At 38.6% G+C, this 17,963-nt stretch overlaps 1 protein-coding gene across 1 annotated transcript in view; it reads right to left on the reverse strand.

Moving 5' to 3' along the window:
- The window catches only part of COL25A1 (collagen type XXV alpha 1 chain), a 613,974-nt gene that overhangs the window by 4,967 nt on the left and 591,044 nt on the right, over positions 1-17,963 (reverse strand). Inside the window, exons 34-35 of the mRNA XM_082263198.1 lie at positions 10,390-10,416; positions 991-1,068 (exon numbers count right to left, since the gene is read on the reverse strand). Coding sequence (XP_082119324.1) covers positions 991-1,068; positions 10,390-10,416 — 105 coding nt within the window. The remainder of the gene's footprint in view (positions 1-990; positions 1,069-10,389; positions 10,417-17,963) is intronic.

Raw genomic sequence — 17,963 nt, forward strand, 5'->3', positions numbered from 1 at the left:
AAACAATACCAAAGTATGCATTCTCCAGATATAAATGCCATATGTACAAGAAAGACAAATAAAACAGGTGTGCAGTATGCATGCTTCATTTTTCCCCAGCAAAACAATATAAATGTTGTTTTATATATATATATATATATATATATATATATATATATATATATATATATATATATATATATATATCATAATATATATACATTACATATATATATATATATATATATACATATATACATATATGTATATATATATATATAAATATATATATATATATATATATATATATATATATATATATATATATATATATATATATATATATATATATATATATAGAATGTTGTTATGCTAACATAATTCAACACTTGACTTGATCTACCTAAGTATGTTTGAGTATCTATTTTACATATTGATGACTTCAGTGATTTTTAAGCAGCTTTATGAAAAAAGAAATAACCATGTTTGCCATATTGGTACAAGGAAAAGGATTTCTAGTATAATTTTAGTATGGGCAGGATTTTAGATTCATGCTGAGTTGAGGAGAGGAAGCTGTGAAAAAACTACAGGGAAGGTCAAGTAAGTTTCACAGGGAGGCTAAGCCGTTTTAATGGGTGTCTAGGGGACTGGGCTGCAGGCTATTACGTCACTACAGAGATTACCTACTTGCCTTTGGATAAAGGTTGTCACAAGCTAAAAAGGTAAGCTATTTTTTTACTGCAGGGTTATGTGTGACAGTGTGGGCAAATTTGCCAGTGTATGCTCACAAAATGTTCTGAGGAAAAACAGGGTGGAAGGACAGACAGTGTATGTGTTTCCATTAGATGCTAGATGTGGGATCAGAAATATAGCACTAATCACTTAGTAGAATGCACTTCATGCAGAAACATGCAGATTCTTTCCAATGCAAACGTTCCAGAAGTGGCCTTTGCATTTGTCACCAAGACAAGGACTCGCATGCAGGGAGGATAGGAAAGAGAAATACTGTACCAATTGGCAAGGGGCATCCAGCCCATCCAGGCCAGGTTGACCTGGTTCCCCTTTTTCCCCCTTTAATCCACGGAAACCCTGTTTGTAAAGATTAACTTGCAGTGTTACTGAAAATAATTATTCTTTTGCAGTTATCTCTCCTGTAGAAAACTAAAAAAAAGGAAGAAAAAAAGGGATGGAGCAAGCACCTAAGCGCCTCTTGTCACCTGATCACCATTCTGAGATATTAGATCCTAATATTGATACAATGCCTGCCAATTTTCATAAAAGGAGTACAGTTGTTTTTTAAATTCCATATGCATGAAAAATTCAGCTTTGGCAATACTTATTTTTTAAACATCCAGATCAAAAGTGATGCCAGACAAGATGGCTTCTAGATGTTTGCTCTATCCCAAATGCATTAGAAATCATGGCATGATGGATTGGTTTTATGAGACATACCAACGGGCAAGGTGCATCTAATCCAGGAGCACCCTGTTCTCCTTTCTCCCCTTTAGGCCCTTTTTTGCCCTTCTTTCCCTTTTCCCCCTGTGGATACAATGGTTTATAAAAAAAAAAAAAAGCAAACGTTTTGAATAAAAATTTCAGCAAACGAAAGGTTTGAAGGAACATTTACCAAGGCAGTGTTACAATGATAACATCCACATCATTCAATGTGAACGTTCTATTACTGTTTGAATAAACTGTTTTGAGAAAAATATTTCACCTTGAATTTATCATTGTTGGTTAACATATTCTCAATCATATGTGCAGAATACATATTGTGAGAGATTTCATCAATATTATACGAAGGCTGCCGACACCATAGTACTTATTCTGGACTTGAGTAAGAGTAATACACAAGTACTTATAGCAGCTAATAAAACCAAATTTTTACTACTGCTTCAGAGTCTGTCAGAACAGTGATGGCTGAAATTGAAATGGTTACCTGCAGTAAAATCTCAGCTGATTTGTATATATGTGTTAAGCTCCACGAGCAGGGCCCTCCTATTCCTTCTGTATTGAACTGTATTGTAATTGTATTGTCCCCCCTCTAAAGCACTGCGTAAACTGTTGGTGCTATATAAATCATGTATAATAATATTAATAATAATAATAATATTTATGCAGTATCATGACCACACAGTGGCTGGATCTGGTTTATACAAATGTTCAATAATATGGATCACATTATTTGTCCTTATAAATGTAGTGAAAAGGACAGTTCATATTATTCTTATAACAACTATATTATTCTATGGACAACTGGATTCACTTGAAGTTGCAGCCACAGGCAGTCATTTAAATATAGAAATACCTAATATAAAATGTCTAATGTTTGCTTCCTTTTGGGCTTTCAACTATACATTTGTATTTGTTTTGTTATATCTGTTTGAGAAGTGTAAAAATACCTGTTGATCATGCCAAAAATCTTGCAAGCTGATAAAGCTGGTCATATGAAACATTTCTTTTGCTCATGTTGCAAGCTAAACAAAATAAATCTAAAAAAATTCCCACATCTATGGATGGATGAATCCCTGATGAACCCCCGCCCCCCCCTGTCAGGCTGATGCATTCTAACAAAAGCTAGTGCTGGCTGTCAGAGCATTTGGATAGCGCCTACAGCTCATTGGCTGCAAGCTAAGCTAAGATGATAATTTTGGGCCTGGCCGCATTGACAAACTTTATTGAGTAGCAGACTTTTGTCAAGCCAGCCGGGATACCCACTGTTGAAATTTTGCCCAGTTCCTTGACCAAAATTCTAAAAGTATTTGGCCAGCCTAACGTCTTGTGTGTGATCTTGGTCTTGGCTGATTGTTATCAATTACATTGTTCTGAAGACTATAGGACCTGACTCATCCTAGGCCTAGTATGTTACTGGCATTTCACTAAGTGAAATGAAGGATTCAAAACTTAAAAAAAGGATATGCATTCACCACAGATAAAGTATTTGCTACCCACCACGTGAAGAACTGGTAGGATGCAATATAATACGTGTTTGTTTTTGTTTAGATACATTTTAAGTGTTTAGTTTTTTTTAGCTTTGAGCTGCATTTTATTTTTCTTATGTTCCTTATGTTTAGAGACATCACCCTATTTCCTCTTCACAAGTTTTGTCAGTTCTGGATCCAAATACTATTTCTAGTGTTAATCAACAAATATAATCATATAGGTAAATGTTCTTCATACCCATCAATAAGCTGTAAAATATATGAAAAGCATAAATTATGAATATCTATTAAAAAAGGAAGGCAGGGAGGAGGAAGCCACAATATTAGTAAAACAATGGACAGTAGTCAAGGAAAGAATTTGGGAGAATACTCTGAGACCACTGTGCCAAATGCGCAAAAGGATATTATGAATTCTATCCAATGCTGTAAGTACACAGTTATCTCCAAAATAAACCAGTTAGGTTGGTCTAGGGAAAGTCTTAAGGTAAAAAGAGTCAAGGAGGTAAAGTTGCAGGAGAGTACATTGGTATAAGGAGGAGAAGGGAATGCTCCACTGGAAAGCAAGGTTTCACAAGACAGTTGGACATTGTTGATCATACAATGTTAAATGAAGGTGATTTCTGATAAAGTAATGCAAAACAAAAGCAATAAAAGAATGAAACAGGAAAAACAGCACTTAAAAAACAAGATAAAGTAGCCATTTTATAAGGTAGTACTGTTAGATATTGATTGCACTATAGGACTGTTAATCTGAACCATATCTTTCCTGTGTGCCAACAACATATTTTCTGATTAATCAATAGTATGCTTCTCCTCACAGTGCTACCATTTTTTTAAAATGTCTTTCTAAGGCAGTTGTACTAATTAGAAAATAATTTACATTTAATTCATACAGGTATCTATGGTAATCACTGCATAATTACAGTGATGGAAAAAAGTATCCCCTGCTGATTTTGTACGTTTGTCCATTGACAAAGAAATGATCAGTCTATAATTTAATGGTAGGTTTATTTTACCAGTGAGAGACAGAATAACAGCAAAAAAAAATCCAGAAAAACGCATTTCAAAAAAGTTATAAGTTGATTTTCATTTTAATGAGTGAAATAAGTATTTTATCCCCTACCAATCAGCAAGATTTATGGCTCCCAAGTGTCTTCTATACAGGTAACTAGCTGAGGGTTCCGGTTCACGCTGGGGCAACTTGTCAGGCAACTTAGCCCACTGACAAGTCGTGCTCCATTCAGTGCAATGGAACCGTTCTAATCGGAGCAACTCAAGTCGCCCTGACTTAGAAAAAGGTTCCTGCACTACTTTGGGGCGACTTGCATTGACTTCTATTAGAGAAGTTGTTTGCAAGCCACGCTGAGGTCGCGCTGCACAGGGCGGCTTCAGAGTCGGGCGCCCCTGTGTGAACCGAGACTTAAAGGGAATGCTCCTAATCTCAGCTTGTAAGGACCCTTTCACACGGGCATTCTGATCAGGTCCACCTGTCAGTTTTTCAGGTAGACCTGATCGGATGCTCCATGCATCCCTATGGAGCAGCCGCTGTCCGCTGACACCCCCTGCTATCTGATCAGATCCTGTCCGTGAAATCCAGACAGATGGAAACCCTATTTTCCATCTGTCTGGAGGATCAAGTGGGGATCTGACAGGTCTGTCTCTGCAATGTAAGTAGAGATGGAGCTGTCATCCACCGGCGGATCGATCACCGATGAGCAAAACGAAGTCCGTTGGGCGGAAAGCCCGTGTGAAAGAACCCTTACCTGTATAACAGACACCTGTCCACAGAAGCAATCAATCAATCATATTCCAATCTCTCCCCCATGGCCAAGACAAAGAGCTGTACAAGGATGTCAGGGACAAGATTGTAGACCTACACAAGGCTGGAATGGGCTACAAAACCATCGCCAAGCAGCTTGTTGAGAGGGTGACAACAGTGATTATTTAAAAATTGAAGAAACACAAAATAACTGTCAATCTCTCTCAGTCTGGGGCTCCATGCAAGATCTCACTTCATGGAATTTCAAAAATCATGAGAACAGTGAGGAGAACTACATGGGAGAACCTTGTCAATAATCTCAAGGCAGCTGGGACTGTAGTCACTAAGGAATCAATTGGTAACACACTATGTCATGAAAGACTGAAATCCTGCAGTGCCCGCAAGGTCCCCCTGCTGAAGAAAGCACATGTACAGGCCTGTCTGAAGTTTGCTAATGAATATCTGAATGATTCAGAGGAGAACTGCGTGAAAGTGTTGTGGTCAGATGAGTCCAAAATCAAGCTCTTTGGCATTTACTCAACTCGCCGTCTTTGGAGGAGGAATGCTGCCTATGACCCACCGCCATACATGGAGGTGGAAACATTATGCTTTGGATTCCAGACCTTAATCCCATAGAAAATATGGTATGAGTTACCAAACATCAGCCTCAAAACCTTAATGATTTGGAGATGATCTGCAAAGAGGAGTGGGACAAAATCCCTCCTGAGATGTGTGCAAACCTGGTGGCCAACTAAAAGAAACCTCTTTGATTGCCAACAAGGGTTTTGCCAACAAGTACTAGGTCATGTTTTGTGAAGGGGTCAAATATTTTTCTCATTAAAATGCAAAACAATTTATACCTTTTTTGAAATGCATTTTTCTGGATTTGTTTGTTGTTATTCTGGTAAAATAAACCTATCAATACAATTATAGACTGATCATTTCTTTGTCAGTGGGCAAACGTACAAAATCAGCAGGGGATCAAATGCTTTTTTCCCTCACTGCATGTATATTATGGGAACTTTAGGAGACAAATGTGAAATATAAATAAGTAGATATGCACCTATACAAATCAGCCAAAGTTTCCCATAAAAAGCCAAATTTTGTCTCGTATTCAACAATCCAGGTGAGAATCATCAAAAAATCATGTTACCACTAGGGATGAGCGAACTGAATAATTGAAAAAATGTGCAAACCCTAAACATAGCAGCAAACCTAATTAAAGTCTATGGGAACCTTTTTCATGGCCAATTTGCAAGCTTTTGGGAAAAAGGGCATCGGTACCCGGGCACTGCCAAGGGGGACATGTACCAATGCAAATAAACAATATTAAAAAAATACAGTTCATCTAGGAGTAGCTCTTTTGAAAAAGCTTAAAGGTCAACACGAAAAATACACAATTTCCTTAAAAAACACGCTTGGCCGATGCATAAAACCTCCACGTAAAATGCTGCGAAATGTACTAAAGCAAAAGTAACATTTACAAGAAAAAAAAATGATTTGTCACTAAATTATATTTACCAGCTGCTCCATTCTGTATGTAAACAGGGCATGCAGGGATTCCCTTCAAAATCTAACCTTATAAGACCCTTATTCTAGATGGGGATCTGGTATGAGTTGTAAAGGGAACCCCAGGAAAAGAATAGAAAATAAAAAAAGACACAAGGTTTCCCCTAAATATCCATACAGTATCTGACCCGTTTCTTTGATGAGGGTCTGCTATGGATTCAAGGGGTTATCCCATGATGTAAAAAACAATAAAAATGTGTGGTGTCCCCTTAGTTTCTTATCCAATCATGCAGCCTGGCTGACTGGCTGGCTAGCCAGTAAATTGCCAGAGAGCGTAATCCCCCCACCCTGAACCATACGGGGCCACATGTCCCCAGATATCCAGCCCCCTACATGAACGAGGACTATGTATCCTAATTGCTCAGCTATAAAAAAGATGCAAGGCAAATAAACACACAACACTGCGACAATACAAAAAATGTATAAATTATATCGTCGTTTGCTAGAACTCAGGTGGCCAGCCTGCACAGTATCCTTGCTTGCAAAGTAAGCAGGCAGCTGTCAGCATCCTAGCAATCAAGGAGGTACTGACACCATAACTAGATGAATGACTTCTGGCTAAAGCAGCCAGAGGTTAGTTGGGCGGACGAACTAGTTTGCCAATTCGGTGAACAGCGATCATGTAAAGTTTAAGTTGAAACTCTACATGGTTGCAAACTCAAATCTCATCCCTAGTTACCACACATCTCCTTGTTAATTTGCAACAGAATTTTTCATTATGAGGAGGATCTGGCCTTGTTAGGTACAAACAGAGAATAACAATAGAATAATACTGTTCTATCTATCTATCTATCTATCTATCTATCTATCTATCTATCTATCTATCTATCTATCTATCTATCTATCTATCTATCTATCTATCTATCTATCTATCTATCTGTCTATCTGTCTATCTGTCTATCTGTCTATCTGTCTATCTGTCTATCTGTCTATCTGTCTGTCTGTCTGTCTGTCTGTCTGTCTGTCTGTCTGTCTGTCTGTCTATCTGTCTATCTGTCTGCCTATTGCGATTCTCTATCTCTTTACAGTGTGTTGAGTTGTATTTTTCCCTTATGTATATCTATATAAGGAAGAAGCAGAAACCCAGAGAACCAGATTTTATTTTACTGTTACCAGAACAGTGTAAAACGTTTGCTTTCTTTGTATTTACCTTCTTCTTTTATTTTTTAATAAGTTCACCGTTGTTTGTGTAATTGGCAGTCTCTGTACTTTGCACAGGACTTCAGTTTATGGACGTTATCATAAAAATGTTTTTTTCCTTGCAAAGTTAACTGATACCAAGTATTATTTATCCCAGCAGCTTTGCCAGTAAATATAAATGACTAAGCATTTTGAACTGACCATCCCAGCTAGATTTATTGGAAAGGTTAATGTGCACTGCTTGAAGTCCATGCAATCAATAGCTCTTGGCACACAGGAATAAGACTGGATTTATGGAGTCTATGATAAGGTCAGGAAGATTCAGGGATAGGCTTGCCATGTTAACATTCACTGAACACTTCAGTCACCTTTTCTCCCCTTTCTCCTGGGTCACCTTTCTCTCCTCGAGGACCTGGAAAACCCTGAAACAATATACAAAATGATCTTGTCTGGCTGAGTTCAATGGATGCATAAGAGGGAGCTTAGAGCCAAGTCAGTATAATTGAGAAAAGTCTGTGCCAAAAATTAAGCACCCATTACAGTGGTGACAGCATCATTGGAAGTATTATTTGTTGAGAATCAATTTGCTTTTATTTTTATTAAGAAATAATTCCTGGAAGTGGAAGTCAGGTGGGAAATGCATTTGCACAAGGTATTTTCTGATTGAATGAGGTAGAGATTGTGACCTCACCATCTCTCCTCTCTACATTGTCCAATCAGAGAATGCTTTGTATTTATTGCAAAAAGGAATTCTGTGAATGGCAGTGGTGCCAAGCAAGTGAATCTTTGTTGTAAGTATGCAACGGGGCAGTTGCTTAGCAGAGGATACGGAAGATTACGGTGATCACTGTGGTTTCACTGAATACTACAGAGATTTGCAGCTCCCACAGTGGTCCCTCAGGTTTGAGATATGAAAACTTACGTTGGTCCAAGCTAGACTATTTTAACTATGCAATTAAAATCTACCTGGAGTTACACTTTAAGGTGTTTGCAATACCAGCCAATTGAATGCTTGCTTTTACTTTTCATTAGAAAAGGATAGCTGAAATATGATTGGTTACTATGGGCAATACTTCCCTTTTCATTATTTAATATATAAGGGGCTAGAGATAGACTTGTCAGTAGTATGGGTAGTATTGGCCTTTTTATTTACCTTTTTGTTTCTCATTTAATTGCAGCAATCACTTTTCAGAAAGTGCCACATTAGCCAGTGTTTGTGAATGACCGGCTGAATTCCGATCCACGTATGGACAGGCTGGTTGAACACAATTTTCTCTCGATCAGTGTCACTGGCTATAGCTGGTATTGCTGATCAGTGTATCCTGGCAGTGGGGAAAATACTGTGCTGTCACAATACAAAGGGACTCCCCATCCACAGCGAGTGTGTGGATGGGGGAATAGAGTCATTTTCTTCTGTTCAATCATTGGGTTGAATGAAATAATATGACTCATGCATGGCCGGCTTAAGGTGAGCTGCTTGCACACGTTACAGGTTGTTACTCATTGTCACAGTTAAGCTGGCCATAGATGGTTCAAATCCTTGCCAGTTCAGCAGAAACTGGTTGAGATTTGAACCATAAATGGGCAGGCTGATTGTACCCAAGTCAATCCATTGATTGACTTGGGTACAACCAGCATGACAGATACACTAGTGTTCTCCCATCAGGGATTGCTCTCATGCCCCCCCCCCTTCTCATTAGGAGAACACAATTTCTCTGCGGGAGGAATTCCCCCATCAACCCATGGTTGCAGGAAAGGAAATCATATGATCTCTGGCGTGCTTAAGAGTGGAACCCCACCCAATTGTTTTACATTTTGTATAGAGAGGGAAAGGGTTAGAACCTGTGTTTTACCATTGTCTGTGTCCTGGCTGCTGTGATATACCCCCACCGTCTGTGTGGGCTGACCTGACAGACGTTCTACATTTTCATAACTATAATAACAATTACTTTTATTGCGCTTTTCTTCACCATTGCCGAGATTCCCCTAATGTGCTGCCCCTGTGACTACACAAGAAGTGAAATGCAATCTTCCCAATTGAAAGATAGGATAGAAATAAAATAAAATCGGAAAGAGATCATTTAACCCTTCCACCACACACTACCAAAAACTAAAATAAAAATATTGTCTGCATTTCACTTTAAAGCAAACCTTTCAGGAAAAAAGTGTGCACCTCGCCCTGTGCTATGCACTGTCTGGTGTCTATACTTTACCATCATCAGTGTGTGAAACACCACCTGTCTCTCTATCGTGCAGCTAATCATCAAGCCCAATACTGTCACATGGAGTTGGGGGTACCATTCAATATGCACTTGTTGACAGTGCTAGGTATTGTTGATAAATGCTATTTACTGTACTTTGCAGGGGCAGCATAGATCTAAGTAGAGAGGGGCAATGGTAAGCAATAGTTAAAGAAATACAGGGTGCCCAGCACAGGGTGGGGTGGGTTTTATTTTACTGACATTTTTTCTTTAAGCCTTAATAATGATTGCTGCTGTCAAACTCAATATGTTAGGATGGTGGAAAGAGTTGGGCTTACAGGGCCAAGGATTCTAAATGTTGTGACTATGTAAGTATTCCGGCTGTGCATGAACTATTTTGATAAATGCTACCGCCTGAAAATGTGTTCTGTGATGTTGATTTTGTGATGTATTTCCTCAGCAACTAGTAAAGCTTTTCAAACAAAAGCATATTAAAAATCGTGATATGGAGGTTTAGGGTAAAGCAGTGTTATCTACTCTAGGCTTGGCTATATGAGAGCATAGTAAGTTTACTCTAAAAATGTTTAATTAAAGCCTTTAAATAGATTATGGGACCTTTATCATTATTGTTAATTATATAAAGTATCTAATTTGTTTTTTAGCTGTTTGAAAACACTGAAATGGCAAAATAAAATATGGCAATACAGTATAAACATGAAAATGAAATGTTTCATTGTATGAACATAAAACATGCAAATATTCATGCCACACTTACACTCCTGTATTTTTAATAACTTACATCTAAACCTGGTTCCCCGTCTTTACCCTGTGAAAAGAATCACACACAATACTCATAACTTTATCTGCAGCACCTCTAAATTCATCAACAAAATATATCCTTTTTTTTTTTTATATTTATTTATCTTAAATGATAAGTCTTGGATAACAAGTACAACTGGAAATCATCATGACAGCCATGGATAACTTATAACTTTCCGCAAATTTCGGTTTACACAATATCATACAGGAGAGGGCTGGAAAGGGGTGGAATTGTGAAATTCACAAACAAGAACCAGCACCACAGACAGAACACCTTATCACTTAGATGATGTAAACATATAAGTGGCTGCCCTATTGACACTATTTGGTCATATAATAATTTTACAGATCACAGGTCAGTCTCATGGCTGTCCAGGAGTCTCATGGCTGGTACCCCAGCAATCCTTCAAGTAGAAATGTGAAGCCGCACTCAGATGATTGAAATCAAATAAAGTGTCTTTATTCTTCAAAAGTATCCAGGACAAACAGACAGTGTGAGGAACAGAATGTGTCCAAGGTAGACGCGTTTCACGGCTCGAATGGCCGCTTACTCATTACCACGGTGTGGGATAGTGGAAATTGGTCAATATTTAAAGGTGGTCACCAGGAAATTGATTGTTGTAGCTCAGCACAACTGCATATCATCAAATAATCAAGCATATTGAACATCCAATTTCTCTGCGATCCAACACCGAGGACATGCCAAAAAACACACATGAAACAACTTGACAAAATATGTGTAAAACAAAATTAAAATTAAAACAATACATTCAAGTGAGTATACAAATGAATGTAATAGTAAAAACAACAAAGTTTAGCGTAAAAAGTGAGATACACACATGCCGATTTCATATGAGAGATTGCATATGTAATCTAAATATAAATAGAACCACATATAAATAGAACCACATAGGATCTCAAATATTCATATATACATGTGTCCTATATTGGTATATGGTCTCTCATTGGTGCAAGATATAAACTATACAAAATACAAAGATATGAAAAAACTTTGTTATGCATATATGTCCATGAATATGTGATATGTTGTAATTTGTGTATGTATAAATGTGTAACATGTATGTACTAAATAAAGTAAAAAGAATATGTGTATGTGAATATCAGAAGAAATGAATAATAAAAAATGAAAAAAAGGGAATGGAAACATACATATATGTGTATGAAGTGAAAAGGAAGTGGAAAAGAGGAGAAAGAGTGATACACAAAAAATGTGTCAATAATATGTGTAAAGTAATATGTGATGAATGAATAAATGAATGAATAAATAAATAGAAATGTAAGTGTGTGATCGGTGTATATGTAAGTGTATAATGATGTAAATGAATGGGCGCATAAATGTATCACATGAACATCACTATATATATATATATATATATATATATATATACAGATCCAAATGTCTATAAATCTCATCATAAACTTGATGGAAATGCAGCAAAACATAGACATCAACTATTAAACATCATTAGGACATATTGATGCACCTTGAAACATATATCGGCATATGTGTAGACAAAATACGCAATGTGTGCATGTTCGTTAGGATAAGGTCCCAAAAAAATATAGAATAAGGAAAAAACCTCTATATATGACCAAAATTATTAGCCTGGAAATTGGTACTTGTTTTTCGTGCCCATATTATAAATATGGTTATTAAAAACTACAAGTAATCCATATAGAGCCGAAAAACATTTCCTGGCTAGAATGAGGTCAATTAGAAGGGTAATAATCAAAATGAAATAAATAAATCAAAAGAAAAAGAAAAATTACTACATATTATCAAATGGGACGGACTCCAAAAACGAAAAAGCAACAGGTACCCTTATTTAACAAGTCGGAGCATCAATAATGAATGTATATGTATACTTCGTAAAAATCCATCATATGAAAACATATAAACATTAATCAATCCAAAAAACAAAAAACAAAATCCGCAAGGATATACAGAACCCCAAGCAAATGGAATGAACAAGCATGGTATAAAGTGTATAATGGCCAAAAGATAAATGGGAAATAAATAGAAATTATTGTGAAAAACCCCCACAAAAATGGCATATCCTGTAAGGTGTCACAGGGGATATTGGCTGATCGGGAGAGGTGTCACTCATAGAAATGGGTGACATCCCACTCCCAATTCAAGCCATGAGGCATCCGAGTGTGGAGCCTAAAAATCCACTGAACCTCTCTTTTACACAGTAAACGGAATACATCTCCACCTCTGATGGGTCTGGTAATATGGTCGATGACTTGGACCTGAACCAGGGACATGTCACCACCATGTTTATTATTGAAATGTTTTGCTATGTTTGTTGATTTGAAGGTCCGTATATCACTAAGATGCTCCCGAAATCGATCTTTTAGCTTGCGAGTAGTTCTACCTACATATTGAATAGAACATGCCTTGCATGTAATTAAATAAATCAAATATTGGGTATTGCAGTTAAAAAAATCTCTGATATTATACACTTTACTGTCATAAGAAGAAATGATCTTATCTTTAGGGATTATATGGGGACAGGTGATACAATCAGTCGCACCACACCTAAAATTTCCTTTGCAAAATAGCCATGTTTTAGAGGTATTGGATTTCTGTGAGGTGTATAAACTTGGTGATAAAGTATTACCTAAGGTGGCCGCTCTCTTTGCCACTATGTTAACCCCATTTTCAAGAATATCAGCACAGATATCGTCGGTGTATAAAGTAGGTAAATGTCTGTGAATGATGTTTTTAACTTTACTGAATTCCAAACTATAAGGTAAGGACAATGTAATAAGAGAGTTGTTTTTGTCAAGATTCTTGGACCTAGTTTTTTTATTAAACTGAAACATATTGTAATTGTATTTCTTACGTGTTTTGGTCTGGCGAAGAACATCAGGTTCAATGTCCTGAGAACTGCCAGGTACCACACATTTAGCAATTTGTGAAGATCTTCGCCGGATGCTGGTAGTAAGAGCTCAGAACGGCTCTTATTCAGAGCAATAAAATAGGCCCTATCAAGCATCCATTTGGGATATCCTCGCTCCAAAAAACGTTGGTGAAGCGAGGATGCCTGTGTCTTGAACTCTGACAGGTCACTACAAATTGAAGTGAAACTGGACTCACCGGGCAGGCTCTGAATCGCGGAGATCATCCATGTATGGGGGAAGGGAATAGGGAATGCCGCTCAGGTGTGTGTCCAAACAGGTGCTGGCTGCTGGCTTTATTTGATTTCAATCATCTGAGTGCGGCTTAACATTTCTACTTGTATCTTCCTGGACGGCGGATCCAGCCAGCACCTGTTTGGACACACACCTGAGCGGCATTCCCTTCCTCCATACATGGATGATCTCCGCGATTCAGAGCCTGCCCGGTGAGTCCAGTTTCACTTCAATTTGATTATCTCTTCATACTTACGGATTGCATACGTGGACTATATACAGACAGTGTGTATTCCATACATGGAACAGATATGGAGGTACCCTCAACCAGTCGGACGCTTAGATTACTAAGCATAAATCCGCTTAGACAGGATGCCCAGGCAACATTGAAAAAGGCAAAAGATGATTCATTATCGTTGATAAAAATTACTTTTCGCAAACTGGAAAAACTTATGACTAAAGAAATCAAAGCCTATTGGGAAAAGACAACGTTAAATGAATATATCGATGTTGCTAGAATCCCAAGAGGCCTGCGAATCAAAAAATTCCCCACGTTCGATTTGTATAATGAAGAGCTAAAGTTAAAATGGACTGATAAACTTTCCAAATGTTCCTTTGACCTTATGAGACTGATTGTGGAATCAAAAAGTTTGGAGTTGGATAAACTACAAAAGGATATTTTTGGGGAGAAAGATGGCCACCAAGTTGGAGGGGCTTTTAAACTAGGAGACGGGGGGGGGGGCTCAGAAGTAGAATCAGTCAGGAGGGAGCAAAGGACTGAAGGCAGTTGTAGGGTCAGCAGCGACAGTAGGTCCACAACGCCAATCGGTAGGTCTGTGCGGGAAAACCTCAGACCAAACAGGAATAAACATAACCACCAATTGCGCTCAACTTCCGTAAAACTAAGAGGGGTATATGCTAATGCCAGGAGCCTAGCTAATAAAATGGATGAGTTGGAAATATTAGTACATGAGGAGGACATAGACCTTGTGGGAATAACAGAGACTTGGTTCGACCCCTCACATGACTGGCTGGCCAATATCCAAGGGTATTCGGTGTACCGGAAGGACAGGGTAGGAAAAAGTGGGGGAGGGGTATGTCTCTATGTCAAGAACAATATAAAGGTGATAGAAAGGAGTGACATTACGGAAGGGATGAGTATGGAGTTAGAATCTGTGTGGGTTGAACTCCATAGGGAAGGAGAAAAGGGGAAAGTAATTGTGGGGGTTTGCTATAGGCCACCTAACCAAGGGGAGGAGGTAGAGCTGGAATCCTTAGCACTAATGAGTAAAGTGGCAAAATTGGGATCAGTCATCATATTGGGGGACTTCAATTATCCTGACATTGACTGGGATGAGGGGACTGCACACTCACAGAAGGCCCGCCTATTCACAGAAACCTTACTGGATAATTACATGTCACAGTTGGTGGATTCTCCGACTAGAGAAAATGCAGTCCTGGATCTATTGATCACTAATGACCCAGACATAATCTCGGAGGTAGTAGTTCAGGACAACCTGGGCTCTAGCGATCACAGGATGATCACATTTAGTATAAATAACAATATAACAAGGCAAGTGGGGAACATAAGAACCCTAAACTTCAGAAGGGCAAACTTTCCAAAATTGTACTCATTGATGGAAAGGGTAAACTGGGTCCAAACCCTGGGATCCCTGACCACAGAGGAAAAATGGGAATGCTTTAGGAACATATTAGGCAAAGGCATCTTGCAGTGCATTCCTATGGGAAATAAATTTAGAGTAAATTTAGAGTAAATTTAGAATAAATTTAAAAAAGAGACAAAGCCAAACCTGGCTGGCTAAACCGTAGCGTTAAAAAACTTATTAGGGGAAAAAAATTGGCCTTCAAGAAATATAAATCAGAGGGCACTGTATTGGCTTTCGAGCAATACAAGGAGGCAAATAAGAAAAGTAAACACGAAATCAAAATGGCTAAAATCAACTTTGAGAGACAAATAGCGGAGGATAGTAAAAAAAACCCAAAGAAATTCTTTAAATATATCAACAGCAAAAAAACTAGGGCAGAGCATATTGCACACATAATTAGCGATGATGGGGGGATGGTTACAGAGCAAACTGAAAAAGCAACCGTGCTGAATGCTTTTTTCTCGTCAGTCTTTACACAGGAAACGGAGGGGTACACTGACCATGACTGTATGGTTAGTAGTAATACACAGGACTTGCCACTATGGCTAACAGAGGGTGAAATCAGGGAAAGGCTGGATAAACTTAACACAAACAAATCACCAGGCCCGGATGGCGTACATCCGAGAGTACTCAAGGAACTCAGTAAGGTTATATCCAGACCACTGTTCCTGATCTTTGCTGACAGTATTAGGACAGGAGATGTACCAGGGGATTGGAAGAAAGCTAACGTGATTCCGATATTCAAAAAGGGCCAGAGGCATATCCCGGGAAATTATAGGCCTGTCAGTTTGACATCAATAGTATGTAAACTTCTGGAGGGGATGATAAGGGACTATATCGTAGAGTTTGCTAAAGACAACAACATCATCAGCAGTAATCAGCACGGGTTTACAAATGGGCGTTCTTGTCAAACCAATCTCTTAGCATTCTACGAGGAGGTAAGCTGTGAGCTAGATAGGGGGAGACCAGTGGATGTGGTGTACTTGGATTTCGCTAAGGCGTTTGATACAGTTCCCCACAAGCGCTTAATTTATAAAATAAGGTCTGCTGGTATCGACAGCAGAGTTTTCTCTTGGATACGGAATTGGCTTAAAGGGCGTGTCCAAAGGGTGGTAATAAACAGCGCATACTCAGACTGGTCTGAGGTTGTAAGCGGGGTGCCCCAGGGCTCAGTCCTGGGACCAACCTTGTTCAATTTATTCATAAACAGCATTGAGGACGGGATCAGTAGTGCGTTATCAGTTTTTGCAGATGACACAAAATTGGCCAGGGCAATAACTGCACAGCATGAAGCAGATATCCTACAGAATGACCTGGACAAAATAACAGAGTGGGCAACGACATGGCAAATGAGGTTTAACGTGGAGAAGTGTAAGGTTTTGCACTTGGGGACTAAAAACATAAAAACACAATACACGTTAGGAGGGGAACCCTTGGGGGAATCAAAAATGGAGAAGGATCTGGGAGTCTTGGTTGATGATAGATTAGGCAACAGCATGCAATGTCAAGCGGCAGCTGCCAAAGCCAGCAGAATATTAGCATGCATAAAGAAAGGGATGTATTCCAGAGATAAGACTATAATCCTTCCACTTTATAAAACTCTGGTCCGACCGCATCTGGAGTATTCTGTCCAGTTCTGGTCGCCAGTCCTCAGGAGGGATGTGTTGGAGCTGGAGAGAGTCCAGAGAAGGGCAACTAAACTAATTAGGGGATTGGAGGACCTTGACTATGAAGAGCGTCTACAATCGCTCGATTTATTCTCCCTGGAGAAGAGACGTCTGAGGGGGGACATGATAGCAATTTATAAATATCTTAATGGGGATCCCAGCTTAGAAAAAAAGCTGTTCATTCGAAGGGATTGCATGAGGACTCGAGGGCATACAATGCGATTAGAGGAGAAGCGTTTTAACCACAGGCAACGTGGGGGGTTCTTTACTGTTAGGGCTACAAGATTGTGGAATTCTCTACCACAAGAGGTGGTTTCTGCGGGTAGTATGGTGGCTTTCAAAAGACTCTTAGACTTACATCTCAAGGATCAGAACATTCAGGGGTATGTGAGATGAGTACAGCCACACACACCTACACAGGTTGAACTGGATGGACTATTGTCTTTATTCAACCTCACCTACTATGTAACTATGTAACTATGTAACTATATTTCCTCATTACAAATGGAACTTTCATCATTCAAGGATTCTTCTCTGTTTGTAGATCTTGATCAGAACCTCAATGAAAAGATTGATAAATTAGAAATGGACATCATTAAAGGAAAACAAGACAAGTTACTCAGAGATGAGATCGACTATGATACTAAAAACGTTTACACCTGGAAGAAAACTAACCCATGGCACCGCCAATATTCTACCAAAAAAAGGGTTAGTTTTTCTGATCCCGACATGGGAGGCACAGACACATCGATGGCCCCCACATCGGATACATCAATGGAATCAAGATCTGGAAATACATCCAACGTGTCGACGGCTTCAAAAAACGGTTCAACCAAACGCAACAGACATTTTACAAAGAAAAAAGGCAAAGGCACACAAGGAAGGGAGGAAGAAGACACCATCGGTCATGCAAATGGCAAATACCGTCTCAGACCTCATCGCAAATAGAAACGGGACTCCTCAGTGGTGATAGAGTAAATGCAAGTAATAATGTTATCAATTTATCTAAAAGAACTCTCACTTCTGATGATATCAGTTTATTGTCTAAGGGTTTAAATTTT

Source organism: Pelophylax lessonae (assembly GCF_965119305.1).
Source record: "Pelophylax lessonae genome assembly, chromosome: 1".
Taxonomy (NCBI): Eukaryota; Metazoa; Chordata; class Amphibia; order Anura; family Ranidae; genus Pelophylax; species Pelophylax lessonae.